The sequence below is a fragment of the Podarcis liolepis genome (genome assembly GCF_965112155.1).
Source record: "Podarcis liolepis genome assembly, chromosome: 17".
In the NCBI taxonomy this organism is placed as follows: Eukaryota; Metazoa; Chordata; class Lepidosauria; order Squamata; family Lacertidae; genus Podarcis; species Podarcis liolepis.
The window spans coordinates 23,260,568-23,276,859 of NC_139571.1; the positions used below are offsets into that span (position 1 = coordinate 23,260,568).

A 16,292-nucleotide genomic window follows, 5' to 3' on the forward strand; every position below is an offset into this window, starting at 1 on the left:
CGATATAATAAAGCATTATATGCTGCCCAGGGCACAACAAATGCTTAGTAAGGCAGGCAGGATCATACTGCAATTACAGCACCTTGGAGAGCTCCAAACATGCAATTTGCTCCAACAAGCTCTGGAACCCAACAATTTAGTTGGTGTGAGTAGGACTCCTGACACAGAAGTGAGTAATTAAGTTCTTGCTTAACCACTCCTATTGAATATGTATTACCACATTCTGAATCTGTTGATATTGTGAAGCACACGTATCCAAGGTAGTCAGTGTGATGTCCTCCATCTGTTGATGGACCACAACTACAACTTCTATTAGCCCCAGCCAGAACCTTTAGTTACCAGGAATGATGAGACCCCAAAACCAACAACACATAAGTTTATGTGCTTTGCCTCAACAATTCTATACCATTTGAGCCTTGTAACAACCAGGGAAAACTCCAGATTATTATTTGAGGTTAACATGTATATAGAACATTCATCATGTCTATGAACAGAGGAGTGGGAAGGGCTGAAAGCCAACTGCAGTTCTTTGCCACACACACTGGCCCAAAACAGTTATGAATGCAAACTAAAATGATATAGCAAACATATTTGTTCCTAACCTGGTTTGCTTACAGAAGTTCCAACAACACAAGTATCGGTAACAACAAGAAACAAGTATTAAAATGTGTGAAGCAGATAACATCTAGCTTTCACACAGCTGTCAATGTTGGGGTTCAGTTCTTTTTCATCTCGGGAAACTGATTAAAAGAAACACTTAAGAAGAAAGGCAGTGGAGAATACTTATTCAGATATATCATATACACGTCCATAAAAAAAAGAAAGAAAGAAAGAAAGAAAGAAAGAAAGAAAGAAAGAAAGAAAGAAAGAAAGGTATTTTCTGTTCCTTTAAAGTAATAATAATCAGGACTAAAACCCAAACTTGTAATTTACACATGAATCTAAAGCTTGGGTGCAAGGAGAGCGAAATAAGTGGCTCTCAGCAATGTATGTAAGAAAATTTGCAGCAAGAGCTTCCTTTGGGATGACGTCATTAAAGTCAGCAAAGAGGGAGAAGAAAGGGAAGCAGAGAATTATAGCAATGTGGAGCAATAATTCAATAATCCCTCACTTGTTTCTTATGCAGCATTAGGCTGCCATATTCACCAGGAATATGATAAACCATATCATATAATTTAAACAATATGATTCAACCCCACAAGAGGCCATGATGGCCACCAACTTTGATGGCTTAGAGAGGATAAAAGGATTCAAAAACCCATAGAAGATAAGGCAATCAATGACTACCAATAATGAAAATGGTCCTCCAGGCAGTATACTTCTGAATTCTGGTTGGTGGAAACAACAGGAGCAAGGATGCTGTAGTGGTCCTGCTTTCAGGTTTCCGATAGGCATCCAGTTGGCTGTGAGAACAAGATGCTGGACTAAGATCTCAGCAGGATCTCACTATGTTCTTAAGATGCTATAACCTACTATCTACCATGCTTCTATTTATGATTTATGATTGCTTTTGTCCACATTATTGCTTGAGTATTCATTTCCTCCCACCAACCTGCAAACAACAAAGAACTTCCCAAATACTGATACAAAACATAAAATCTGAGTATGCCGGACCAATGTACAGGCCATTAGCGTACATGCAGATGTGCCATCTTGCATACGATGGAAGGGGATCAGCAGCAGCAAGGGGCTTTGGGGCACAGTGTACCATGCATGGGGGAAAAAAGGTAAGACTGCAGAAGAGAACCACAATGCCATCCCCAAATTGGCACACTATTACTAACACTGTGATTTTATTGCTTCTGTGATGCTGATTCCCACTGCTGTTCATAAACCCATTACATTATCCACTACCCTTCTGAGTTCTTAACCTGACTTGAATATTTTTCCCCAGTGTTTTCCCAAAATCATACTTCTAACTCTTCAGCAAAATCCACCACAGATGACATTGGGAACTGGATTTCTGCCTTCCACCGCACAGGTCATTGAGAAGCACAGCATAGCCAACCCAATCAAGCGGAATACAAAAGAAGAATGGAGAGTAGGGATTAAAAAATAAATAAATTCATAGCACATCTCACTCTCAGTCTGGTCAGAGGTTATGTGGAGAACTGTTATAAACTGAACTGGAATTTCTCTTTAGGGAGAGATCCAAAAATGTGTGTGGGGAAGTTGTTTTTGTTTTCTTCCGGTACACCAATGTAAGCATCAATGCCGCAGTTCTAATATGATAACTGTTCAAAAGAAATAGGGAATAATCAGGCGGTATTAAAGTAAATGTTTTTCAGAGGAACAGAACAATGGACCTAATACCTCAAATCTCTGATTGCTGACTTTCTTGCCCTTTTTGTTCCAGACAATCTTAGGTCTCGGGTCTCCCGTAGCTTGGCAGATGAATGATGCGACTCCCCCAGAGACTCCTATCTGGTCAACGGGTGTTCTTGTAAACTTTGGTGGTGCTAAAAAAGAAAAAGAAAAAACAGCAAAATAAATCTAAGCAAGAAATATCCAAAAGAGCGTGTCAAGCTGTCAAAAGAACTAAAATAGAAATCTGTTGTTTCTCTAAAAACAGTAGTAACCCTTAAAGCAAGGGAAATTAAAGCTGGCATGTAGCTGGATACATTAAAATATTCCAGCACAGAAGGCACTGCCAGGTAGGAATTAATGTGTGCATGCTGTGTGCATGCAGATCACTGCATGTGATCATCTCATATACAGTGTACATTGGGGTGGGAACCGGGTGTCCTGCAGATGTTGTTGGACTACATCTCCCATTAACCCTGACCACAAACCCTCCCTTTAGCCATACCAAAAGGGAGACCGAATCTAACAACATTTATAGGACCATGGGTTCCCCTTCCTTAATGCACATGAAGTAGGATACTGTGTCCAATTGTGCCTGTATAGTTGGAAATTTACACAAATGTAAAATCAGCACACCGTATGATTTTTACAGATGTAAAGCATTCCTACACTTGAGTTTCTTCTATGCAGGAATCCTTACATAGAACCACAGACATCTAGAGCTGGAAGGGACCACAAGCACCATCTCGCCCAACCGCCTGCAATCTTTTGCCCAACTTGGGCCTCCAACACAAGACCCTGAAATTAAAGTCTCATGCTCTACCGACTAAGCTATCCAGCAGTGTTAAGCTGCCCCTAAGAGATTTTAACACATATCTATATTAACAAGGAAAAGAGCAAATATATAAGAAGAAGACGTATTTATTTCACCATTGTAACATTTTAAATTTTATAAGAATTCAAATGTCTTCTCTGTACAAAATTGACTGTAGAGCGAGCAATTTTAATCACCAAAGCCTTCTCATATCCAAATTACTGCATGCTATTGCATGTACAAAGACACCAGTAGAAACTATTATGAGAAGAATATGTGTTCATAAACAGAGTACAAAGCCTAAAGGTTATATCTTCCTCTTTAAAATAAGTATGCACTTAAACATGTATTGCTGAAGTGAGGGACATGTTTTTCTGTCTAGGGCCACATTTCCTTAAGGGTATCTGTTAGGAGTTGCATTGCACTGCCATTCTCTACCCCCTGACACACCAGGGCCGGATTTAGGTTTGATGAGGCCCTAAGCTACTGAAGGTAATGGGGCCCTTTATATGTCCAGCGGTCCTTTGTCAACAACAAATTGTCGCTGCTTTTTGTGTGGAATATATGCTACATGGTAATTTATGGACCTAATAGGTATATAAATCCATTTGCACATACCAAATTATGTATTTTGTCAAAGTAATTGTTGAACTGAAATACAATTAAGTAGTATATTAATATTATTAATAATAATATTGATATTATGTTTCCTTTAAAAAAGTAGTGGCTCTAGAATTCCCATGTATTTTGCTCTCTGTTGCAGCCTTCTGTTTCCTTACACCTAATATGCCAAGAAGGTTGATGTTCCAAATGGAAACTCTCACGAAGACCTACCTTCATACAGGATTAAAAGGTAAAATGCGTATTCATTGGTATGGCTCCAAAATGTGATTTATCACACCTGCTCTCGCTCTCTCGCTCTCTCTCTCTCTCTCTCTCCCCCTCCCTCCCTCCCTCCCTCCCCCCTCCCTCCCCCCTATAAGCTACCATAGAGAGTACAAGAAACGGGGAGAGAGGGATAGACACCCCCTGTCAATCAAACAAAAGCTGGGAGAGGGAGCGAGAAAGAAACAGAAAACAGTACAATCCATTATCTTTGAGAAATAGCAAGAAGGGGGATCATTCCTCCTTACTCTGAGCACTAAAAAGTATTTTGTTCCTGTGTTTGAATATACAGTTTCATGGAAGGCTACGAGCAGGAAATCATCCGAGATGTTTAATAATTTAATGAGATCTTTGAGGGAAAAAATCCAGTGATCGGAACCTGAGTTAACTGAAGCTCTTGGTTAACCCTGAGGCCAAATATGCCCTCTGACAAAAAGACTGATGCACTGATATCTAACTAGGGCATGCAGACGTATGTGCTGACGAGTCCTTGAAGACAACTGCTGCAGTCTTTTCTGCTGCAGAACTGGTCAGCCTTTCAAAATCCTTTTTTTTCCCCAAAAGAGAGAGAGAGAGAGAGAGAGGCAGTGAAAGGTTCAGTGAACCCAGTACAGAGCCTTTGAAGTCTTCTGGGTTAGCTTCCTCAATGGTCCAAAGGCTTCGTGGCTATCAAGAATCTACATGCTTTAGAAACATACGCGTTCGTAAGACTTCCATTAACAAATTAATATTCATTCTGTTTAAAGAAAACTGCAAAAAAGAATGAACAAAAACTACAGGGATGACTGAGTTGCTGAAAACTGTTGGCCTTAATAGGTGTTACCCAACTAGTGTTCAGAATCACCCAATGTTTATTAGTTTGTTTCTAAATGTTGCTATTCAACTGTTGGAAAACGGACGAAGCAGACAAAGTAAAACTTCCTTTATTCATATTCCTTTTACCATTAACGCTAATAAACCATTTGCATGCTCTATTATTGATAGAAAATGCAACTAGTTTATAGTGCCAGATTATCATTTACTTTCGTCTATACAGTGGTACCTCGGGTTAAGTACTTAATTCGTTCTGGAGGTCCATTCTTAACCTGAAACTGTTCTTAACCTGAAGCACCACTTTAGCTAATGGAGCCTCCCGCTGCCGCCATGCCACGGGAGCACGATTTCTGTTCTCATCCTGAAGCAAAGTTCTTAACCTGAAGCACTATTTCTGGGTTAGCAGAGTCTGTAACCTGAAGCGTCTGTAACCTGAAGCGAATGTAACCTGAGGTACCACTGTATATGGATGAATGAGCTACCTTCCAAATTGGCTTGTCAGAATTCTTTGTAAGTTAAGGTATGCACATTCCTTCACAAACCGAATGGTCTAATAAAAGCTATCACATTACTATCAAGTCAATAGTCTCCAACTCACATATTAATGCATCACTCTCTTATCTATGGAGGTTGTTAATCATGTCGAATACAGATTATTGTGGTATGAAATGGTGATAATTTCTGGACATTCAGCTACCAAGACTATTAATGGCACTCTATAGCACCATTCTGCTGATTAGCATGAGAGCAGCACCAGCTGAAAAATTGGCACACATTTTTAACCTTCTTTGAACACCGAAGTGCATTGGCATAGTTCATTAAGCAAAGTTTCATATCTGCGTGGGAAAATTCCAATACAATATATTCTGCCAAACAAAACGAGACAGAAGTTGCTTCCAGTAAATTAGTCACACAGCATATGCCCCTGAGTTGACCAGGTTGAACATCCAGCTGGGAGAGATAATGAACAAGTAAAGTTCAATGAAAATGGCAAACACTGTCCTTGTTTGTCTGATTTAATACAGACTTGTGGATGTCATAATATGCACGTCTACTACCAAACACACAACAAAGGCATTTTTAAATCCATTCATTCATTTAACATATAACATTGGTCAATATGACATATATTATTATTTTAAAAAACCTGAAAGGTAAGTTATTACTATTCCCATCATACAGAACTAAGGTTGGAGGCTGACACACAATGACCTATCTAGGCCACAGAGCAGAATCACCACTTGATTTAGTCTCTTTCCAACTGACGCTTCATACTAACTAATGGACTGCACCAGTTTTTGGACTAATAGATGGCAACCCACAGATAATTTTATTCAGAAAGACATTTTTAAAAAATGAAACTTTATTTGCATCAGCCATCGGCCACAGCAATAAAACAGCGATATAATATACAAAGAATATAAATAAAAAGTCAATCATATAAAATACATTTTAGGTTTTTGAATCAATAGTCAAATAGTGGATCTTATTCTGATTGCCCCAGCTAAAAACCTTGCAACCTTTGCTGTCACCTGCTCATCTTGATCTACCAAGAGAAAGGACACTGTGGCAGTGGTTGGGTGACCCGGAATGGACAATAAAAGAGGAGTGATAATCTCATTCCTCAAGCCTTTATAAAGAGTGCAAGCCAGAAGGGCATGCACCACCAATTCGGTACTGCCATCTCCACAGGGACATAAGCGTTTTTCGTGTGGAATCTGTTGGAATCATCCCTCAAGTACAGCCGAGGGCAATACATTCAATCTACAGAAACACATTTAGTGAGTTGTGTATTGTGCAAAGGGCAAGAGTGAGTTGCTGTGTAATGTTTGGTACTGTAGGAGTTCACCGCAAGTACTTAGAACCAGCCCAGGGGTAACTGAAAAGTGTGAGCGCTGTTAATGCATTACTCACATACATGACACTATTGTATTTGTCGTGTTAATTTATTTATTAGATTTCTATACCGCCCTTCATCACAAGATCTCAGGGTGGGTCTCGAGATAAAAATACAAGATAAAAGCACAAACAAATAGTTAAAACAAAAAGAACATGAATAAGGGCCTCAGTTGATGAACACAGAGTCTGGTTGGTGCATATATGGGAAGAGTCTGTCCTTCAGGTATCGTGGTCCATAACCCTTGGAGGAGGGTCATGCTTTTAGTCCTATCCTAGAATATCCGTTCTTGTTCCTCAGACAAATGCACTCTGAAGGAAGATGTGGAGGTAAATATATCCTGCACACAGAACCAAGAAGATTGTGGGCACACACTTGCTGAACTAGTGGTTCGGAGTAAGACATGATTGTATCAGTCCCGTTATGAAGGAGGGATAGGCATCAGTAAAACTTAGATTGTGAATAACTGGTGTTTTTAAAGTCATTGATATGCCTATATATTGACAGACCTTATTATTTTTGCGCATTTTTATTCTGTTGTAAGTAAATAATAGCAATACCTATATTGTTAACAGCAACAACGACCGTTTGATTGTCACATGCATACAGTATTACATAAAATCATTATCAATTATCCTAGTTTTTATATTTTCTCCAAGACAAACTATTAAACATATGCAGCTCACTTGATGGATCTGGTTGCCCTTCGTTTCTTTTTAAAATAATTTTCATAGCAGACTCATTTACAGCATTCACTGCTAATTTACTCATTAATCATAATTTATCACATCAGTTATGCTGATCATCATTATAAGCAATTACTGCTCCTTAATTCTAACCTGTGCTTACAATGTACCTGCAAATTGGCTTGTGCAAGAAGTTAATTAGCTTTTATTTCTAAAAGGGCATGCAAGTGAGCTATGATTTCATGAAATCTTTGAAGCAAACTTCCAAACAAAGCTTGTGGTCTTTTCCTGAGGGTTATAAACTGTCAGTCATAGTATTTCAAAGCTAAGAAATTGTTACATACAATGGTATACTCCATGTGGGATGGCATTAACGATAATTCTACCAACAAACCCTTACTTTGATCCCAAGACTTGGTATGCAAATAAATACATATTTAGGATGTTAAAGGCCCTTAAGCATATGTATTCTTCAAAATATTTTCTTTACTGGGATATCCATTAGTAGTGTACTACAAAAATAAGTGTACATAATGATTTTCCTTGTCCAGCACCTTGCAAAGTATACTTGGCTGGTCAGCTCTGCTAGCCTTGGTGGGCCACAAATTACAGACCCTCCAAATGCCTCTATTTTCCAGGGGCAGTCCTGGATTTACAGAAGCCATCCTGGTTACTGACTTGATCCCAGAATGTCCCGCTTTTCCTTAAGATGTCCCTATTTTAATTGGACCAATGTTAGGAGGGTATGGAGTTATGTGGCCCCGAAGCCAAGGAGATAAATAACCATACAACCTTTAGAAGACATCTGAAGGCAGCCTTGTATAGGGAAGTTTTCAATGTTTAATGTTTTATTGTTTATATAGATAGATAGATATAGATACAGATGTAGATATATAGGAAGCTACCCATAGTGGCTGGGGCAACCCTGTCAGATGGGAGGAGTATAAATAATAAAATTGTTGTTACTGTATTCCAGGGGTGTTCCACAGGTTGATCGCTATCTACTGGTTGATCCTTGCAAGTTTTTAGTCTGGCCCCCTTCCGGCCCCGCCCCCTCGTCCTGCCCCACCCTCCATTGTTGGAGAACGGAAGATGGAGTTTACAAACCGAGGCTGTTTTCCCCCCAGGAATCCTTACATGCGTTGCTGTTTCTCTTTGACCCCAAAATAATGCAAAAATGTTGTGCCGCCCTTGTGCTGCCAAATACAGCAGTTCTTTCCAAGGATATCAGGACAAAAGGAATGAGGAGGTGGAAGGGGAACCAAAACGGTTTTATTAACAAATAAACAGCAGACATGCAAAGCATAAAATAAAACACACCCGACAGGGGCTACGCAATCTCCCCTTCAGCTGCCCGGAGCCCCAGGGAGAGCAGCAGGAGAAAGACCCCAACCGTCGGTCTCCCAGCATCAGGTCCTTTGATCTGGGTAGAAGTTCTCCGGGCCTCTCCCACCTATGGCTTTTATAGCCTGCCTTGATGTAATCAAGTGTACCTGGCATTACTTATGATTAGCCCAAGACCCTGAGAGGGAATTCATACAGAGTGGCTGAGAGTCTCCCACTACCTGCAGCCGGGCATCCAGCCAGCACTTGCAAGACAGAAGAACCCAAGAAACTCCCGACAGGTGTGTGAAACACAAGAATCCAGCAGACCTCAAACTGGGGATGTTAAAGGGAAAGGGACATGCCACCTAACTCCTTGAAATACAATTGTCTTCAGCATTTCCACTACAGCCCTCCCCCCCCCAAAAGATAAGCAACCTATGCCTCCCCAAACCCTCTAAAAATGTGTCTTTTGCCCTCCTTAAAAAAAGCTCTAAAAAACGAATCCCTAAAAATGGGGGTAGATCACTGGCAGTTTTTAATTCTGTGAGCAGATCACAGTCTCTTGGAAGTTGGCCACTGCTGCTCTATTCTATTCTATTCTATTCTATTCTATTCTATTCTATTCTATTCTATTCTATTCTATTCTATTCTGTTTTCATTGGAGAAATATTGGAGAGTGTGAAATTATGCTGGCATATTCTACACATCCCTATCCACATGAAGTAATTACCAATTCTAAATTATCCATACAGATTGCCCAAGATGTTTAACTGTGTTCCTGTAAATACAGCCTTCAGTACATACAGGGCTTTTTTTTTAAGGATATCATAGTACCTATGCCATTCTACAAACACACAAGAGAATTACACTGTAGTTCATCATGTTAGCTGGTATAAATCAGCTTTACTCCACCAACTTCAAAGCAACTATATTCATTTACGCCTGACAAGGATTTCATCAAATCCAAATGTCTGGAAAAAATACAGCTATACAAATTTGCAAACTCAAATATATAGGCATGGCTGAGGCCTCTTTGAGGGAAAAAAATCAACAACTCCTAAAGGGGATTTTCATAAAATAAGCCTTGAGTAGACTGTCACACTGTTCAACAGTCCTGTGTCAATGTCACTGTTTCCACAGAAACAAATTAAAGCTGCAAAGAAAATCTCCAATTCCTATTTGCCTTGTCTTGTGCAAACCAAGATATTCTCACACAAGACATTTATGTTACCAGCCACCTAAAATCAGCCGCTTCCCTCAGTCTTAATAAAGTGAGCCAAACTTTGTGAAGCCCTTCTGTTCTAGTATTCAGAAATGTAGTGTGATACATGGGTGATAATGATAATGTAGAATATTTTGTTCCGGAAATTGCAATTTGGTGACAAACAGCCTGATAAGTAACCAAAAGCAGCATAGGTGTGTTACATTTCCCAACTGCATAAATCTTGTTCAAGCAACAAGACATGATGTGCAACACAGCATTCTGTAGAGATTACAAACAGTTATTTCGCTGGAGATTATGCATATTTTTAAAATGGGACACATGTTATCTCTGACCCAGGGACATGGGAAAAATTCCAAACTAAGTCAGACAGCAGCAGGCATTCATTTGCCAACTAGCATTCCTGCACCCACATACTAATTTACAGTTTATATAGCTTAATTGGGAAACAAAAGATCTCTCACATACAAAGACCTTTTGTGAAAACATGTAAAAGAGCCTCTAATTAATGCATCTTCTAATTAATGTTGTTCAATAGTATTTTCATGATGATTATTTATTGAATTTGTTAGTCGCTTTATATTGTCCGGGCAATATAACGTGTGTCTTTTAAAGAACTGGACAAATGTGTGTGAGTCATGGGGATGAAGAGTATGTATGAACTTAATAGTGCTTAATAGCGCTTGTTGATGATGATGTTTTGTTAATGTTGTTAATGTTGATTTATAGATTATAAATGCTGTATTGATTCATTAATCATATTTCTTTTGCTGTAATTGTGCTGCTTAGCTCTTTTTTTTTAGTTTTCCTAATAGTGTTTTAATAAGGGACACGGGTGGCGCTGTGGGTTAAACCACAGAGCCTAGGACTTGCCGATCAGAAGGTTGGCAGTTCGAATCCCTGCGACGGGGTGAGCTCCTGTTGCTTGGTCCCTGCTCCTGCCAACCTAGCAGATGGAAAGCACGTCAAAGTGCAAGTAGATAAATAGGTACCGCTCCAGCGGGAAGGTAAACGGTGTTTCCATGCACTGCTCTGGTTCGCCAGAAGCGGCTTAGTCATGCTGGCCACATGACCCGGAAGCTGTACACCAGCTCCCTCGGCCAATAAAGCGAGATGAACGCCGCAACCCCAGAATCGGTCACAACTGGACCTAATGGTCAGGGGTCCCTTTACCTTTTAATAGTGTTTTACACAGTGTAATTGAATTTTATTAATGATTTGTTAATTATTTTATATGATTTGTGCTGTATTTGTGGTGTTCTATTATGTTTGATGGTGCTGTTGATAATGATTGTTTGCAAACACTTTGAGATTCATTTAGGTGTAAAACGGTACAGAAATGCAAAAAATAAAATAAAACAAATCACTGCAGAAAAGGCCCACTCTTGTGGTCCCACCCTCTCATGGATGGGGTGCTTGAAGAAGGGCCTCAGATGACAACTGCAGGGTCTGGGACAGTTCCTATGGGTAGAAATAGTCCTTCATGTATTGCTGTCCTGAACCAAAACAACTGAACGTAAAGTCCGATTAAAATGGATCAAGAAAATCAGGTTCCCCCAAGAGCTCCTGGTGTACAATGTACAGAAAATGCAACAAAGTATTATTATTTTTTACTGTGTTTTGTTTCCTGTAGAAATTTGTATCACAACATTAAAATACAGTGGTACCTTGGTTCTCAAACGCCTTGGTACTCAAATAACTTGGAACCCAAACACTGAAAACCCAGGAGTAAGTGTTTTGCGAACATTTTCCAGAAGCATTAGAGTGTTACGCTGAGGTCTGTCTGTTTTTGCTATTTATTTTGCGTTTTTGTTTTTTGCGGCTTTTTTGTTTTGTTTTTGTGACTGCGCGGAACCCAGTTCAGCTACTGATTGTGTGACTGCAGTACATTGTTTATTTTTTTCATTTTCTGGATCAATGGTCTTGTTAGATAGTAAAATTTGTGTTAAATGTCTTAGGGGTTGTTTTTAGACGTCTGGAACGGATTAATCCATTTTGCATTACTTTCTATGGGAAAGCGTGCCTTGGTTATGGAACGCTTTGGTTTTGGAACCGACTTCCAGAACGGATTAAGTTTGAGAACCAAGGTACCACTGTAATTTATGTTGATTATATGATGACCTACTTGGATATATATGCTATTGCAAAACAACAACAACAACTTAAGTCCTTCCATGGCTATCGCACTTTAAGTCAAGGGGGAGATACCTCAGGCCCAGGGAGGCCTGGAGTCCTCTGGACTCTCCCCATGAAACATCCCTATTTCCCAGGCCGCATCTCTCACCAGCCTGCACTTGGCCTTCCTCCGTTCTGACAAGGCATCTTGCTTGCCAGGATGGTGAGATGGAGCATTTGACTTTTGTGTGACTGGAATATAGCCAACTATACAAAGGTAAAAGTCACATTTGTGGCTCCGCCCACTCTCACATCTGGCCCCACCTGCTGCTGCAGTGCATCCCACACGATGTTGCTTATAAGGCAATGATGCCCTTGAGCTAAAAGAGATCTCTCCCTGGCCCCCGGCCCCCGTTTTAAGTAGATCAAAAATTTCAGAAGTTTTTGATGGATATGTACAATGGCATAATCCAGGCATCCCCAAACTAGGCCCTCCAGATGTTTTGGGACTACAATTCCCATCATCCCTGACCACTGGTCCTGTTAGCTAGGGATGATGGGAGTTGTAGTCCCAAAACATCTGAAGGGCCGAGTTTGGAGATGCCTGGCATAATCCCATTAGCACCACTGCAGTTGTGTTAGTGTAAGGAGTTGCTGAATTATCTCTTAAACTGGTTCTGAAGTGGTTCACTTGGAATTTAAGTCCCTGAAAATGCAGGAAAGGACATGGATCCTCTCACCAGTTTGAGACCCATGGTGACCTCCCTTTGTGGAAGGAGCATAACTCTGCGATGGAGCTTTGCAAACAGGGGGTATATCCATCTAAAAGGATCTCAGAAAGCAGAGCTACCTTTATCTGAAACATACGGGTTGCCACCTGGCCAGAAAAAAGTTGACTGGCCTGCTGTTATGCTTGTAATAGTTGAATCAGCAAGTCAAACTTTTGACCTCCCAAAGACCAACATTATCACATGCTAACTGGCTGTGTAAAGGTACAAAGTTCAGATCTAAAGTTGGCAATAAATCCACATTTATTTCTAATAATTGCTTTCCAATAGTGAGTTGCATATTGGCAGGGAAATGCCATCCAGCAGCAATTTTGTCGTAAAGGTAAGGGACCCTTTTAACAATGGTCCATTCTTTGATCAGCTGTAGTGCTTCTTCTGTATCTCAGTCACAGAAGATATTAGGAATCATCTTGACAGGTCGATATGCAAATGTACCAAATCAGTATGTAAATCTCTACACGCATATGACACACATGCAGAAGTAGAAATACAGTTATCTGTACATGCGCAGTGCTTATTTTTATATTGCATATGATAAATAATTATATATAAAATATGGATAGGGGCTTTATCTACCTGAATTAAAAAAGGAACTTGCCAGTTAATCCAGTGTTAAGCCTTTATCCAGCAGCAAATGAAAAGGATAAAGCCTCTTGAATCTAAAAGGTTAGTGACGTGCAGCTCTTCATCCCTCTGGAACATTACATAACCTTGTCATATTCACTAATTTAATGAAAGAAAATTCTGCTTCAAAGCTTTCTCTTTCCCTCTCTTTTCCTCTGCCACTCCTTTTTTCAAATTTTAATGTGTGCTGACTGCATATGAATTATTTGGTAACAGAGATCTGAAGCTGCTGTAAGATAGAAGCAATGGGTCTTAAAATACCAAACAAGATCTTTTATTTTTCAGTGGAATTTTCCCACTAAGAGGAAAGGGAGAGCACACAGGGTTAAGTTTCAATTAGTCTTTGAACATTTATGAACTATTTTGCCTATTAGTGACACCTTTGCTGATGTGGCTTAAAAATAAAATACCTGTGTTTAACTAATCTTATTTCAAAACTAAAATCCAGGTAGCTGTTGCAAAATTTCAGCTACTATGTAAAGGTGACTACTGTTAACTAAATCAATTTATAGTTATCTAAATGCACCATGGTGCTGATTTTTTCCATTCATGTGGGGTGGATTTCTGATAGGAAAATATGAAAGGGAAGCAATTTCTTCCCTGCTTTTCATGATTCAGAGAAAAGAGACTAGCAACTTCTGAGCATTTTTTTATGAGCTAGGATGAGGCCTAGTGTTGTTGCTAGATAAGGAACCCAATATGAATCAAACAATTTATACAATTCTTTCTTGGGGGGCGGTTGTGTGGAGGGACCATCTTCACCAGAAACGTCACTGAAGTATTTATATTTCAGTTAAAAAACAACCACCTTTAAAACCATTTCAGGATTGCTGCTTATCTACCTGGTTGTTTTTTTAGTAATCTGCATCATATTACTGGAAGTCTGTATCCTGCCAAATATCAAATTGGAGAGGGAAGAGGGGAAAGGAGGCCTTCAGTCACACCCATGGCTCAGATTGAGACAATAGACAAAAGTCTCACACTCAGAACTGGATTACTCATATAGAAACAATTTTATTTGTTTTAGATGCACTGCTCACTTCCACATACTGCACCAAAAGTGTGCAACAATCTATTAAACAGCAATATACTTTAATTCAACTCAAATATAAAATGAATGATAAACTTATAACCAAAAATAGTACTAGCCATCATTAATGTAAAATAACATGATGCCACTAACCGAGAGCCTAAGAAAATAAAACAGTTTCCACCTGGCAACTACATGATAAAAGTGAAGACACTGAGCAAACATTCCTGAAAGACAAGGGCAACACCACAAAAAAGGCCCTCTCTAGCAACCACCCACCTAATATCTGACTTGAAGATACCTGAAATAAGGCATTAACAGGCTCATATGGCAGAAATGCTCTTGATTATTGATTCTTCATGAGCCAGAATAGGAGGGAGAGAAGAGATAAGATATATTGTTGTTACATACCTTTTAAAAAATCCAGCTGAAATTGTTCAATGACTACCTTTGCACCTATCATGCAGAAAAGTCTTAATATTAATGTATCAGAATTATGTATCATGTGTTTCATATCCTGATGCAGTTAAATTAATAGGAGGTGATGACTTAGTATTTTGCTAAGTTTACTTTTACAATAGAGACCATATCAAGGCAGTCAACTCCACAACCGCTGCCTTATCGTTGCTATTCTGCTGCTTATGACAACTCTTGTTATGAATCAAGATGCTTAGTGGAGTAACAGAATTTCTCCAATGATTTTGAGGAGATTAAATTTCATAGCTAGCATTCAAATTGAAGTTTAGTGACAGAAAGATTGACATGCCCTAGTTGGCTAAGACTTAGTAAAATCCACAGTTGAGCTGGCAAACCAAATGGTTGATGCTCCAATTTGCCCTCAGATGTGCAGTAGTTTATCCGCACTACATATGAAGTTATCTTCTGAAGTGGTAGATATTTATATCCCCATGAACATTATGGCATATAACTATGAAAACTAATCCTTTAAATCGCATAATGTTTCTATTCGATGTAAGCAGTCGGGAGGGTGTTAGCGTGATTTATGTTAAACACGAATTATGACATAGAAACAAACTAGTAGGCAAATAGCAAGCAACAAATGATCGGCATGCCCTCAAAATGTGCTGATGAAGGCAATTAAGCACAGGTGACTTTAATAAGTGTCATACAAATTCACAGAAGATAGGTAAGTATTCGCTATTCCTGCATGGAACCTTCAAGATTGAAGGCTTCCAATGTTAAGATCACAACAGGTAGGGCGTCAACTTCCGTAGTCTGCTTGCAAGGTTATCTGAGGATCTGAATGGTCACCAAGCATAACTCTATGTTCTCTGATTTGATCTAGTGAGGCCCTTCATATGCAAATGCATCATTTTAACAATGATTAGAAATTACACACTTGGTACAATACGAAGCATAATCTGTTTGTCACCCTTCAGGCCCAAGATGTAGGTGGAAGAGACATTAATCAGGGTGATAGAGGATTAGAGTCCCTTGCAAAAATAAAATAAAATGATGGCATTGAAATAACCTTTCCAATCTTTTCCAAACACTAAAGGTGAGAACAAGCAACACATGTCCTGGGCCAAGGGGCAATTGTATGTTCAAGGCATGGGCAGCCAAAATGGTGCCCTCTAGATGTTGTGGACAACAGCTCTTATCACCCCCCACCACTGGTCATGCTGGCTGGGGCTGAAGCGAGTTGAGGTCTAAAGTATATGCATGTTGGCTACCTCTAGTTTAAGGGAAAGAGACAGGTTGCTTCCTTTAGCTCAAAGAAATACCCCCACACCTCATTTCATGGCTGACGTGGCAAGTGGGGTGCTT

The 16,292-nt window shown here is 39.6% G+C and overlaps 1 protein-coding gene across 41 annotated transcripts in view; it reads right to left on the reverse strand.

Annotated features, from left to right (window-relative positions):
- PTPRD (protein tyrosine phosphatase receptor type D) overlaps window positions 1-16,292 on the reverse strand; it is a 1,139,460-nt gene that overhangs the window by 254,533 nt on the left and 868,635 nt on the right. For all 41 annotated transcript variants that reach the window (XM_083482170.1, XM_083482159.1, XM_083482163.1 and 38 more), the window contains one exon: window positions 2,314-2,459. In XM_083482170.1, the coding sequence (XP_083338296.1) occupies window positions 2,314-2,459 (146 nt within the window). The remainder of the gene's footprint in view (window positions 1-2,313; window positions 2,460-16,292) is intronic.